This window comes from Choristoneura fumiferana, chromosome 7 (assembly GCF_025370935.1).
Source record: "Choristoneura fumiferana chromosome 7, NRCan_CFum_1, whole genome shotgun sequence".
Taxonomy (NCBI): Eukaryota; Metazoa; Arthropoda; class Insecta; order Lepidoptera; family Tortricidae; genus Choristoneura; species Choristoneura fumiferana.
Genome location: NC_133478.1, coordinates 14,975,021 through 14,989,048, shown reverse-complemented (window position 1 = coordinate 14,989,048; position 14,028 = coordinate 14,975,021). Strand labels below are relative to the sequence as shown.

Below are 14,028 nucleotides of genomic sequence, written 5' to 3'. Positions count from 1 at the left end.
CAAAAAGTTAAGGCAGCGCTTGACGCTCTAATTTTTCGTATATCACTTGCCTTATAAGATGACAGTATAACGGCATGGACGGTTCTTTTTTAGCTCATCCGTTTATTTAGGGAGCGGAAAATATGTCCCACTTGTCGTGCCAGTCGCTGAACGATCCGCTTGATCTAGTAATGTTGGCAGTTGATTCAATTTGGTGTGCTGAGGTTTGGTTTCTTAGGAAAAAATGGAAGGTAGGTAAGGACCTAATGACGATTTGGGATTTCAGTTAATGTGTGTGTGTGTGTTTTTATTTGAGTTTTTCAGATTTTATTGATAACCAGCTTTTAGCCATGGCTTTGGACGCGTATACCATTAGGCAAATTTCGGGATTTCAGGTGAAATTTTGAGTTATCCTGATCCTGTGGGGATTTTGGGATAAAAAGTAGACTACTTTTAATTCCAGACTTTTAGCTATCTTGATACCAAATTTCGTCCATAATTCCGCGATGCCTCAAAATTTGTCTTGCAAATTTACAAAAATGACATCGTGAAATTAACAAGGGTTGCAAAAAAATCCGCGTCTAACTTCATGTGTCTAATTTCAGCGGTTGTATTTTAACGCGCTTAATTTGTTACGGCGTCAACAAAGGAAATAGTGATTCATTTTTATATAAACAGACATTGACATCTATGTACTAAACTGCATGTTTCTTACATCAAAACGGTGCACAAAATTAGTTCACAGGACGGTTTTGTGATCAGGTTTGTTGACGTCCGTGACAGGGGTTGTGTCAAAGTAATATTGATGATTGATGCGCCGCGCGTTTTGTTCTAAACAGCTGGTCTAGTACCGTAAGGTACATAGATGTCGATGTAAATAGTTGTGCCTAAATAAGACAGTCATCATCATCATCCCAGCCTATATATTATGTCCCACGGCTGCACAGACAGACAGAAAGACAGGCAGTAATTAGTAAAAAACAGTTTATTCATCTTTAGAGCTTATAAACCCTTCGGGTGTCAGCGCCATATTATAAAACATGCTATCAAGTAAATATGTTTCGTTTCAAATAAACCATTTTTAATTGCACTTAAAACCATATTCAAAATAATATTAAATTAACTTTTATTATTTGTACACATATTTTTTCTCAGTGATTTATTCACATTTTTTGTTTCATTACGCATATTTTTCTTTTAAAATTCTTCTCAATAATTTACCAGAGGGATTTTTCGGTAGGTTTTCTAAGAATACAACATCTTTTAGTCGCTTAAACTCTGCCACTCGCGTGGCAACAAACTCCTTAATACCATGAACGTCAGCTTTATGTCCATCATTTAGTACTATAAACGCTATGGGCGCTTCGCCTGTTCTTGTATCTGGTACACCTACAACACCAGCGTCAAGTACAGATGGATGTTCTTTAAGGACACTTTCTAGCTCTGCTGGTGGAACTTGGAATCCTTTCACCTGTAAAATCATAAGTACATTAGATAATTGAAAGACAATGGCTAAATTGCAGACTCGTACAATATTGATCATAACCAACAATATTTTTTATGGTTAATTTCTAACCTTAATAAGTTCCTTTAGTCTATCAGATATGGTAATAGTTCCGTTTTGGTCTAGCGAAGCCAAATCACCGGATTTAAACCATCCATTTTCATCTATCGCATTCCTTGTAGCTTCAAAATTGTTTCTGTAACCCTTCATAACCTGAGGCCCTCTGATGTGAAGTTCACCAACCTTTAAAATAATTGACACTTCATTGCAAAGAAGTGATCAAGGCTATTGATGTAAAATGAAACGCGTAAACAGGATTACTTTGCTAAATAAGATATTTCAGTTAGTCATACATATAAGACATGACCATTAGATAAAATATGATAAATTAATTGATGATGATAAATGAAATAGTCGATTGTTTAAGAAATAATATCTACCCGTACATTAAAAACTTTGATACAAAATAAATGATAGGACTAGCATTTTTTCCACGCAGTTTTTTTTATTGTATTAGTGTCACTTAGGTGGGCCCTGTAATAGGAGCAAAAATTAAAATACAGGTTCTGCTACTCAAATGGAACTAATTTAGTCCTGCAACTTTCAAAAATTGAGTAATTTTATCATTATGTTAATACTAAACAAATTAAATAGTATTTTCAATGTACGGCATCCAATAGCCTTAATGACATTGCTTGTCACGTAACTAAATGACGGATTTCGCAATACATTGCTTGTCCAATTAAACTTTAAACTATAATAAAAATCATTATACAAGTTACTTTCAAAATTTGTAGATAAGGAAGCTATAGTATAATTTTATGGTCCTGTTACAGGGCCCACCTTGAATACAAATAATTAAAATATAAAAAAATATAGAAATAAGAATCATTAGTTACTTACTTCATTTTATAGTTATATTTTAAATTATTTGTTGTAAATAAATAAAGTTAAGTTTACAGCAAATAATTTTATACTATTTTAAAGATACTTTTATATGTACAATTACCTCATTAGGACCAAGAGTCTTCATTTCTGAATCAACAATTCTTAGTTCAGTGTTGGGTATCGCAACACCAGCTGTTAAATAATTCTTTGTGCCTGGTACCATCGTTGTCACCAACGGAGATGTTTCCGTCAGTCCATATAACTGAATGAAATTAACATCAATCTGAAAAAAACGTAAAAAAATCCTTTTTATGCACAACTACCAACTATGTATACTATAACAACTTTCCCATTACTTGGTACTTCAGTCTTTATCATAAAGGTGTAATTTATATGCTACATCAATTTGAACATGCTGTTGGGTATTAATTTTGATATCTGATCTTTTATCATCCATTGCTTGTTTTATTACCTTACTCTTGTCTAAGAGCCTATCTATATCTAACTTCGGCAACGGTGCTGCTCCACATACAATTTGGTCGACATACGCTAAATGTTCTTTTTTTGATTCAGGATGGTTTCCAAGAAACAACACTGAAAAAAATGAGCGTAAGTAATATTGCAATTAATTAATTAATTTATTTATTTATAAATAAAAAAATTACAGCATTACAGTTAGAAAACTAATGCACTGTAAAATTCAAATTATACACAAAAATACATAACATAAAACATACAGGAAAAACCAAAAAAAAAAGCTTATTAGGCCTAGGGATTTTAAAACGTCGTCTTCGTCGCTACCCTAAAACGACGGAACACCACACCCTCCGGCCAGAAGTCAGTGCGCTGGAACATCGCTGGTACTTGGCAGGCACTTGGAGTCTAAATGAGCTGAAATTGCTAGCCCTTTGAGACTCGAGCGGGATGTTGGACAGCTCTAGCTCTAGCTGGGCTCCCTGTAACCGGCGCTGTACCGCCGCGCGGACGTGCTATGTGTATCTAATAGTATTTTATGCAACTGTTGTATAAGTGAGATCTTAAAACGCAAGTTTGGCATGGGTAAATATTATGTGCCGCAGACGAATATCGCGGCTATGAAAGATGCCACGAGCGTTTTAAGACAAAGTTATGCAACGTTTTATACAATACTTTTTCTACGACTCCTTTTAGATCATCATCAGGCTAAAGACTAACTTATCTACATGACACTGCTAACACATTCAACACGGTATGAAATATGAATGAAGCGAATTACGTTTCCCGCCAATTCCGGAACTGAAATTAGACATAATTATTTTGTTTATGGTTATTTATTTTTTATTCACGCTAACTTGCCAGTGGTGTGATCACTTTTAATACTTTCATGACAAACAACACTTGAAATTAATGGAAAATGCTCAATTTAGGACTAAACATATTATGGATACTTAATTTTATTTTTGAACGATTATTGATTAGTAACTGAATAAAATATTGTGAAATAATTTCAATGTGCTTTTGGTATTGTATATACTGTATTTATTCAAAATAGAGGTTAGGAATAATACATTTAAAAAGTTAACTGTCAAAGGAAGGTCATTGAACTGTATTATTTTAGTGTGCTTTTATGAGCCATAGAGTCATAGACTTTTTCCCGGACTAATAAGTCCGGGAACACGAATACAATGATACATAATAATGTATCATTGTATTCGTGTTCGTGGGCCTTTAATTGCCAAATAAAAGTACCTACAGGAGTAGAAAAAAAAATTGTTTTTAAATCCTTTCCGTTAGTCGATAAGGTAAATTTATGTTTATAGAACTTTATTTCTCAAAAGAAATAATTGTTTTTCACTTGAAAAGAAATTTTACTAATTCACAATAACTTTAAATAGTACTTTAAGTTTCAATTCTTACCCATAGGTGGCACCACGTAAAGTAAACTAATTTTGTGATTTTTCAATGTAGACAAAAAGGTGTTTGGTTGAAATTTTGGTAACGTCACTATTTTCGCTCCTACTGATAATTTGTGCAGCATTATTATTGATAAGCCATAGATATGATAAAATGGTAATACGGCTATCATTGATTCTTGATGTGAACCTGCAAATAACAGAAACAAAATTATGTTCAAAACAAATTATGGTAGGTATTAAAAAAATACTTAACTGTGCTAAATTTATTGGTAATGCCATGCAAGTTGTTTTAGAAATGGAAATATGTTAATTATCTACAACAAAAGTTACTAAGATGCATTAAATCCGAGTCGTGAAACTGATAAGTAAAGCAAAAATGTTTTGGCCATTCCAAAAATATTTATTTCGTGTTCTAAAGTACTTACTAGTGGTATCTCTATATTGCTTGACTCCGTCAACATCAGACTGCACACAGTTGACAACTACATTCTTATTTGTCAATTCAACACCTTTAGGCAGACCAGTGGTACCGCTCGAATATGGTAAAATAGCAACATCATCTGCAGTTATCTTGACATCTTTTAGGACATCATGATCGGCATCACCAGTAAGTTCTTGAAACGATATTGTATGGGCTGGCAAGCCTCCACTAGTTGTGACACATATGACTGGAATATCCATATTAGCCATTTTTAGTGATTCTTTGATAACATTAACAGTGTCAGTACTCCCGATCATAACTTTGGGTCTTGATAATAGGAGCTGTCTGTAGACTTCATCTGAAATGTAAATGGAAATACTGATTTCAGTAACAATTATAATATTAGCTGCTCGTCTGCGAGGAATCTTTTACGAACGGTCGATCGAACGACGAAAAGAAACGACGAAAGATCAAAGAGTAATGTGCTAGAGAAGAGCTCACCTAGCGTGAAAATGTGGCCTGCAAGATGGACTGTCAATTTAATTTAAGTGGCGGAGGATACGGAAAGCATACGACCGTACAATATGGAGAAAATCGGAAGAGACCTATAGGTACCAGGACCTATAGGTAAACAAAAGTTGGAGAAGGAAAACGAACGGGGTGTAGACAACAATAGCATTTTGTGATGACCTACCTACCCGACGCACTAGTATTGGCCTTCGCGTGATCTTATCGCTGGTAAATATTTCAAAATATTTTATTTATTTTACACCGTAAATGTTTATCTCGCAAAAAATATGTCTTACGATTCAAGATGGCGATGAAATTACTCACGAGCAGTGTAAATGGGATTAACAGTCGTCAGTTCAGCCCCCGAAGACAGAATTCCCAATACAGCCAGCACGTATTCCGGTGAATTGTTCATCATAGTACAGATGACATCCCCGTCGGTTATTCCCAACTTGGACCGCAACTGCGACGCTAAGTTCCGGGAATATTTAAACAGTTGATGGTAAGTGTAAGAACGATTTGTTAAACCGCAGATCTGTAAGAAATCAAACCGATGTATATGAAAAAACAGATTCTTTATTAAATTGTGGTGCTGAAATCTGTACTTGTCAGACGACAAACTTAATTGCCTACGAAACGTAAGAGTCGTCCGTGTACTACAACTTTGTTATGTCTTGAATCTCACGGTTGTGTTATATTAAAATTTATTTATTTTTAATTTTCGCTTTTGTATATTTAAAATGGCTTTCAGAAGGGGTTGCAGGACATGTATGGACATGCTAGGAATGTTATTTGAAGAAAGACATATTGCATAATAATATAATTGCTTATTATTGCATAAAAAATTAGACCTGGCGGAATTCAAAATTAAATTGTCTTGCTCGGCTCCTAAAATTCCCGGCAAAAGTAAAAAATTACAGCTGTTTATAGTTTCTTTTCTCTGACCATAAAAATTTAAAGTGTTTTAATAAAATGCTAATGACCACAATGGTTCTTTGAATAGGTTCATCCGAATCGGGTTTTGGTCGTGTACATTAAATCATTAGAGGAAAATGTGGATTAACTTTTCAAATACGAGTAAGTACTTAACAACATACTGTAGCTGTTTTATCGGGCCATCTAGCCAGATTCTCCCAGACATGCTCAATGATAGTTCGGTTCGGTATGTCGACGTCTTTATAAGGCGATTTCACTACGTTATCTGGTGTCCATATGGATTGGAGTCTCACTGTACGTGTTAAATTGCTGCTTATGATTCGTCTGGCGCTTCTTGACAGTGCTGATGTCATTTTTGGTGTTTTCTGGAAGCAAAGTTTGCAAAGATCATTACAAATATCACATGTCACAAAAAATTTAACCGGGAAGATGGGTATAAGCTTTCATCTTCTTGAAATTCTGTTATAAAAAAGTGTCGGCGTCTAGATGAATGTTCGGAGGGACGGTCGGACATTACTGTTGTGTCTTGGTTTGTTGGGATGATAATTAAATATGACCAAGTGCGGGTAGTTCAAGATACGAGTGCCAGTACTATTTGTGATCAAGTGCACCTGCAATTGATCACAATTATCCGCAGTTCGGAGGACTCGCGCTGGTAAGCAGACATGACACCCCACACTTCAGTCTACTCGTGACCACGGCCACTGTAATGTGGTCGAAACGTCGAGATAAATATTACTCGTGTGTTTAACGTACTGTTTTTGATATTTTAACTATAAACATAACTCTACATCTGGTAGCATGGTGAACGGTTTGTGTTGCTCTGAGGATGAGCTCTAGTTGAATTCGAAACGAGTCAGTGTAGTGTGGTGGTGATTATTGTGATTTGGGTGTGTTCTTGCAGTGTGTAGGAGAAGCTGCATGAAAACATTTGTTGCATAGACATTTAGATAGTGTTATCACAAGGTCGGGGTAAGCATAATAATTGTTTTTAACTCATCAAAGGTAATCCCAATATAGATCCTGTAATAAAACATAATAAATAATGCAATCTGCTGTTGTATTCGGGATCTCCTTCAATCGCATTTTTTTTAGACTTACCTATTGTTTCGAATAATTGATTTGGCATAATAGTACTGTCGCATAGTAATACTTTGGCCTACTACTTTTTTGGCATATTAAGCTATTAGAATAATTTCAGTTGGACTAATGTGTATTAGACTAATATACATTATGCATATATTATTGTTTGGGCTATTGATTATTCGTTATAAATGAACAACAAAATATTAGGTTAGGTTAGATCACGTTAGGTACATTAGGTTAGGTTAGGTTAGCGTGATATCCACGCGCGAAGCGCCCAAGCAACGCAGAAATAGGAGGTCCGCTTCCCGGACCTCCGTCGACCTCGCCTTAGCTCCTAAATATATTATTATATTAACACAAAACTAACCTTTTCTCGTAGTGCATCAGGCTCGTGATTGTGGTTTTGTTGGCTCGTGAATGATGCAAATTATTATTATGACTTTTTGTATTTATGCTATTTGCCGTTAGTCTCCATGAAGATGATGCTTTCTGTATTTTTAATTTTATGCGTAAAAAAATATGCGTAATGATGAGTATGCACATCGCTAATTCAGCTAAAAGCAATTATGCGTAACAATAATATTACAAATAATTTTATGCCATCCAATAGAGAACCGTTGTATTCACATAAATAAACTAACTATACTAGACATGCAAATAGTTCCCGAATTGTATAATTTTATACCTAATCTCCTGAGTTAAAATCACTCTTCAGACTTTAATGTACATTAAGCACGCAAAGCTGAAACGTCGTTTACCTAAACCGGCGTCAATATTCGCATCAAAGCGGTGAAAATTTGTCGCCTGATAACTCGATAACGTGGAACGATATCGTGCGCGTAAGAATAGGCCTTTGAATTGTGGGGTAATATCATAATATCCATAATTTAGGGATGACTGTGTGGAAATGAGAAACTCGTGGGTTGAAGTGGAATGACGTTGAAATAAGTTGGCGGTTGCTTATACTTGGTCTCTTTTTAGGGTTCCATTGTCTAGACATAGACTACGTAAATGTAAATGGGCGAGGCCTAAATGTCCAACAGTGGACGTCCTAAGGCTGATATGAAGATGATGAGTCTAGATGTAGGAGTAGTTTAGACGACCCATGACTAAAATCCTTGAGGTCTCGGGTTCGAAATCCGGTCAGGGCAGGTATTAATATGAAAAATACGATTGTTTGTTCTCGAGTCTTGGGTATTTTATTTGTATTATAAGTATTGTCTATGTATTTAAATATTTATTTTATTTATTTATTTATTCCCATTTGCGAGTTCGCTTGTTACTCTCATGAAATTATACTTTGTAAGAGTTCTAGGCACCTAATTTCATTTCTTAAGATTCCATCCGTTCATTCGTTGCCTAGTTACTCATAACACAAACTTTGCTTACTTTGGGACCTCATCAATTGGTGTCGAAACGGAACTGTTATGATTGTACACTTTTATAAAATTCTATACAATAAATATAACACCAGGGTCGCTATCATCGAAACCGATGCATGTGGAGTACTAGGTGAAGTTCGTTACTGCTTTACTCCAAGGAAGATAGTGTTAGAATATCTTTAGATAGAATCTGACAACCGACAACTGTCCATATACCGGGTGTGGCTTGTAATATGAGCAAATAATTAAAACATTGATCATACTTACTCGTCAAACCGAACAACATTAGTTCAGCGATTTGTAAAAATAGCTAGTTTTTTTTTTAATTTTTATTACACTTTGAAGTTTATTCGAAGAAGCAATGTAAAGCAAAATGCTTGATGTTTGTAGCGTGACAGGCGACGTCAGTTGTGTTCTAGGATGGCGTACATTTTATTGATAGCAGTATTTAATTTGTATGAAAAAAGGAAGATTTAAATTATCCATTATTTTTTAAAGTCGCTGAACTAATGTTGTTCAATTCGACGAGGAGGATCTATGTTTAAATTTTTTGCTCATATTACAGGCCACACACCCGGTGTACGGTCACGATCCATTGTTAATTTGGGACCAATTTCGTGAAAAAATCCTTTGAATTGTCATACAAAATGACAGATATTCGATCTAGAGTGGGTCCCAAATTAACGATCGTGACTGTACGACATGTAGATATTTCTAACTACGGAATCTATTTTAATGCAAAGCTCCAACTTTTTTTGTAATGGTGCCATAAAGTTGAACTTAAAAATTTAGATTTTTGGTCTTTCACACTTTTTGCCTTATTTATCCCCCCTTGAAGTATACGAATAAAAATAAAATTTCAATTATAAACGCAGTTATAAGAGACAATTAAAAATACAAATACTTCTCTTGTATTCATTATCTAATGTCTCGAATGAATAAACATAAAGCAGACGGAAATAAAATACAATATTCTTATCTATAAATATTTTACGTGAATATCTCGAATAAAACACTCATTAAAGTTAATGATGCCTCTGTTTAGCACATTAGTATTGTTATTTAATCCAAGATCACATGTGTTCAAAACACACATTAACTTATATATTAAGAAGTGTTCTATCGGACAACATTTTTAATTTTCATTCAATTTTTATGGAATAATCGAGAAAAACTAACAAAAATGCAACGTTGCCAGCTCAGCAAGAATAAACGTTCTTAAACCGGCACTAAACAAGATAAAATAAAATTTATTTCTTTATTCAAAAACCTGGCCATACAGCGGGGAAATACTGCTGAGGTTATGGGCACTTTTGAGCCGGCAAGGCTACTACGAAACTCGAAGTTCGTATCGTACCGTCGCTCTCGTATTAAATAGTATAAGTGTCAGAGGACCGCTCGACACGAACTTCGAGTTTCGAGTTTCGTAGTAGCCCTGCGGGTACGACGCGGTGGTGGTTTTGAGTTTCAAATTTAGGTGTTTTTAGTTTGTAACAATTAAATTAAAGTTTTTTTTGGATTATTGTTTTTTATTATCTTAAAGTTCCCATGGCATTTAAGAACAAAATAAATACAAATGCTATAAAATAATCTCAATGTAATATGATGCATAAACGGCAATTAATAAATTAAAAAAAACTCACTTTTAACCATCCGAAAAACACAGCTTCTCGCTATAAAACAAAGGAAGTTAACTAAATAACTATGCGATGAGAAATGATAAGTAATATTAAATCACACACAATGTGTCCTCGTTGGGACAACAGTAGATACTGGTCGGAGCATTCAACGATACGTACTAGTGATGTGCTCAGGCATCCGCATCCGTATATTCAAGGGAAAAAATATTCAAAAACCGAATCCATATCCGTTTTTTTGCGGTCCATTATAGCAATTTTTTTGATTGGGAATTTCGTTAATTAGATAAGCTACAAGGTCAAAATCAGCGTTATAAAAAAGGGGTGTGCACAATTTAGCCTCCGCGTCGCTTATCCATATCCATATGCTTTTTGAATCCGTCCGGGAGAAATAGTAGTGCTTAGTGATGCCAAGATGCGATGCAATGCACTGGGCGAATAATAATATATTTTTCCCGATAACCAAAATACTAAAATTCCAACACGGGAGTGAATGATTTTAAATGTTTGACCTATCATCAGGTCAGATACGCAGGCAGTCACGGGCCAGTTCCATAATAAAAAAAAAACTTATTAGGTAAATTTTCACTGTCAAAAATTGTATACCTCTACACTGATATTGGTAAAAGGCCACCGATTACGAAAAAATATTAAAATAGTCATTTGATTTCGTTATCTGCATCCGCATATCCACATACGCGTTTATCACGTTCTGGCCCATCACTAGTACGAACAAAACCAGTTTCAATTCGAGTTCCAAAGTACAGATAAGCGATTATTCTCTCGTCGGATATAATAAACGGCAGAGGCACGGTGGACGGATGACCTTAAGAGGATCGGTGGCGGCGGATGGATGCGAGGGGCTGAAGACAGAGTGTTGTGGCGCGCCATGGAAGAGGCCTATGTCCAGCAGTGGACTGCTGTAGGATGATGATGATGATGATGCTTGAATGATATGATGATGATGACAGTGCTAATACAGTGCATTGCTGGGAATATATTGAGCTGGAGTCTGATTAGATTAAATTCGGTAAATTCGTATACATTATGTACCTACTATTCGTCACTTACTATTAGGTGTACAATAAAGAGTGATTGTATTGTATTTAACCTACCTACACGCGTGTTTAAGGCCTTTAAACACGAACAAGTGAGAGTCTGACTCGGCACTAGTATTTTATACATCTAACTAAACATCAATCAAATGAACTAGTTCTAGGTATCCTTTAAAGTTCATAAATCATAACTAATAGACAAATTATAATTTATTTTTTCCTAAGACCGACTTACGCTTGGCCAGTTGGACAGTGCGAGTGATCATATAAAAGGTAATAAGTAGAGAAGTTTACAAGCTTTGGAAAACAAACCAATCACAATGCTTGAGATTGTCGCTATATTCTTGACAGAGTGCTTGTGGTCGTCGATTGAGGCTCGGCAGGGCCTTTGTAATCTGCGTTTTTCAAACGAGTCGTCAATGCGCGATCTAGAAACACGCGTTGAGAGCACGTTTTCCTTTCCATAGAGCGCCCATATAACTTGCGTGCGTATTACTTACGGGTACAAACGCGCGTCGACGGTGCGTTTACAAAACGCGGTGTGCAAAGTCCCTTAGTGAACCTTCATGGCAACTTTCTTGGGGAAAAACGTGTTGGTTTCCCGTTCCCGTCCGTAATACGAGTACCTACTACAGGGCTGGAATCCGGAGTTTCTAGTTTGCAATAGAGCTCTGCTACCTACTCTCAGTCGCCTTTTACGATTGGTACAATAAATACTTAACGATAATTACATTCTATTTTTTTTTAAGGTTATAGGTTAAGGTATACCGTAGGCGACAGGCTAGCAACCTGTCACTATTGTACCGTTTTTATCAAACTTAACCTAAAATTGATAAAAGTGGCTCCGAAGCGGTAACGTTTCGTGTGCTCTGCCTACCCCATTTGGGAATACAGGCGTGATGTTTGTGTTTTGTGTGTAAATTTTAATACCAGATTTCAAAATTACGCACGTTACTGGGTCCCGAATGTCGCATATTATCTCACTAATGATAAGTAGTGATATAATTTATCAATGTATGAAGCCGGCATTTTTATCATAATCGCTTTTAACCAGTTTGTTAAGTGATAAGATATTTCAACAAGACAAAAATCATCTAAGATAGTTTGTAATATTTTTTATCTACACCCATATAGTAAATCCTCAATTATGCGTTCAAAACTCATAGGTAATGACCAGCATTACGACATTGGATTCTATTATGAACACGGCTTTATCGTAATGGTCATAAAACAGCAGGTCGTCGCGCGCGCAGCGGGCGCAGCTCGTGGGGCAGACATACCTACCTAGTTCTCGTTAATGCAGGTCATTCTCAATGGTTCTTGAACACATGATAGAGGATTTAATATATGGATATAGATAAAATATTGTATGCAGCTGTACGTAATTAGGCCTTAAAACACTCATGTGACCCTTTTATGAAACTCGGCTACGCCTTGTTTCATGAAACCACACTCGTGTTTTAAGGACCTCTATTACGATACAGTTGCATAAATAGCTATTAATGGCGACCTAAGAGCAGGCTTTTTCTTCGCCCAAAGACTGAGCCTCGCAGTGCAGCGAGGCAACGCCGCCAGCGTCTTGGATACAATGCCCCGCGCTGCACTGCCTTTGGAAGAGGAAGCCCGTTTTAGTTAACTTTAGGCGTTTTATTTTTACAAGCTTTTATTTAGTTTCACCTGTCCCGTTGTCTGTCTGTCTGTCTGTATGTCTGTAATCAAATCTTGTAAGTTAAATTTGACCAACTTCCAGTAGTCGGATGACTTGAAATTTGGCATACTTATGTAAATTACGTGTCAATGCAACAATCTGGTAGTGACATCCTGGTAATTCGGCCAGGATCGTCTCCGCAAGACGGAACTCTTCAACGGTTAATGGAATCGGCTTGAAATTTGGTATGCAAATATAGTTTGGGTGACAACGCAAGTTAAGACGACAAAAAGTACAGTCAGCAAAAAAACTTGTATTCAAAATGAAATTTTAACTAAAAACTTTTTTATATAAAGATTTATTTGTATGAATATATTAAGATATTCACTTTTGGGATTTTAACAACCTTTAAATATATTTTTACGAGATATAGACCGAGATTATTAACCCCTTCATGCACGGCGGCTACGTGCACTGACACTTCTATTGGATGCACCCACCGTTGTCCAGTCTTGCATGTGTATATCTAGTTATAGGTAGTGCCACGAGGAATGAATTGAACGATTACACACACAGCTACATGAAGAACTGCTTGCACAAAAGAAGAATGAATGAAATTAATGAGTGAATGTCAAAATCTCGCTGTCATTACATGACATGTTCTTATGTGCGCGTGACCTCAACTCTGGTGGCACTTCCCTCACGATATTTTCCTTCAATAATAAACCTCGTGATAAACTTCAAATGTAATTGAATGGATGAATGAATGAATTAATAATTAAGACTTAAACTCACTATCCTTCGCTTGAGAGGCCTAAGTTAAAACCACAAGGCTAACACGACTTCACAGTTCGGTATATAACCTAACCAAAGAAAAGATGGAAAACCCCTGACTTTGTTACTTCAAAGCTCATTATCTCAAAAACGGCTAAACCGATTTTGATAAAGCATGTCTAAGAACCATTATAAAATGATTTCAAATAAAAAGCTGCATTCAAATCGGTCCACCCGTTTAAGAGCTACGGTGCCACAGACACACACACAGACACATAGCGATCAAACTTATAACACCCCTCTTTTTCGTCGG

The 14,028-nt window shown here is 35.9% G+C and overlaps 1 protein-coding gene across 2 annotated transcripts; it reads right to left on the bottom strand.

The window, feature by feature from the left end:
- Window positions 1–934: 934 nt before the first annotated feature.
- On the bottom strand, window positions 935–10,361 carry LOC141429770 (uncharacterized). 2 transcript variants are annotated; one of them, XM_074090296.1, is made up of 9 exons: window positions 7,587–7,737; window positions 6,295–6,498; window positions 5,522–5,732; window positions 4,692–5,045; window positions 4,268–4,453; window positions 2,844–2,965; window positions 2,493–2,654; window positions 1,556–1,726; window positions 935–1,450 (listed from the first exon to the last, which is right to left on the bottom strand). In XM_074090296.1, exons 2-9 carry the CDS (start codon window positions 6,484–6,486, stop codon window positions 1,160–1,162), a joined length of 1,689 nt encoding a protein of 562 aa, XP_073946397.1. In that variant the 5' UTR covers window positions 6,487–6,498; window positions 7,587–7,737; the 3' UTR covers window positions 935–1,159. The 2 variants fall into 2 exon arrangements, with proteins under 2 accessions (XP_073946397.1, XP_073946396.1); XM_074090295.1 differs by lacking the exon at window positions 7,587–7,737 and adding an exon at window positions 10,245–10,361 and having other exon boundaries at window positions 936–1,450.
- Between the last annotated feature and the right edge of the window lie 3,667 nt (window positions 10,362–14,028).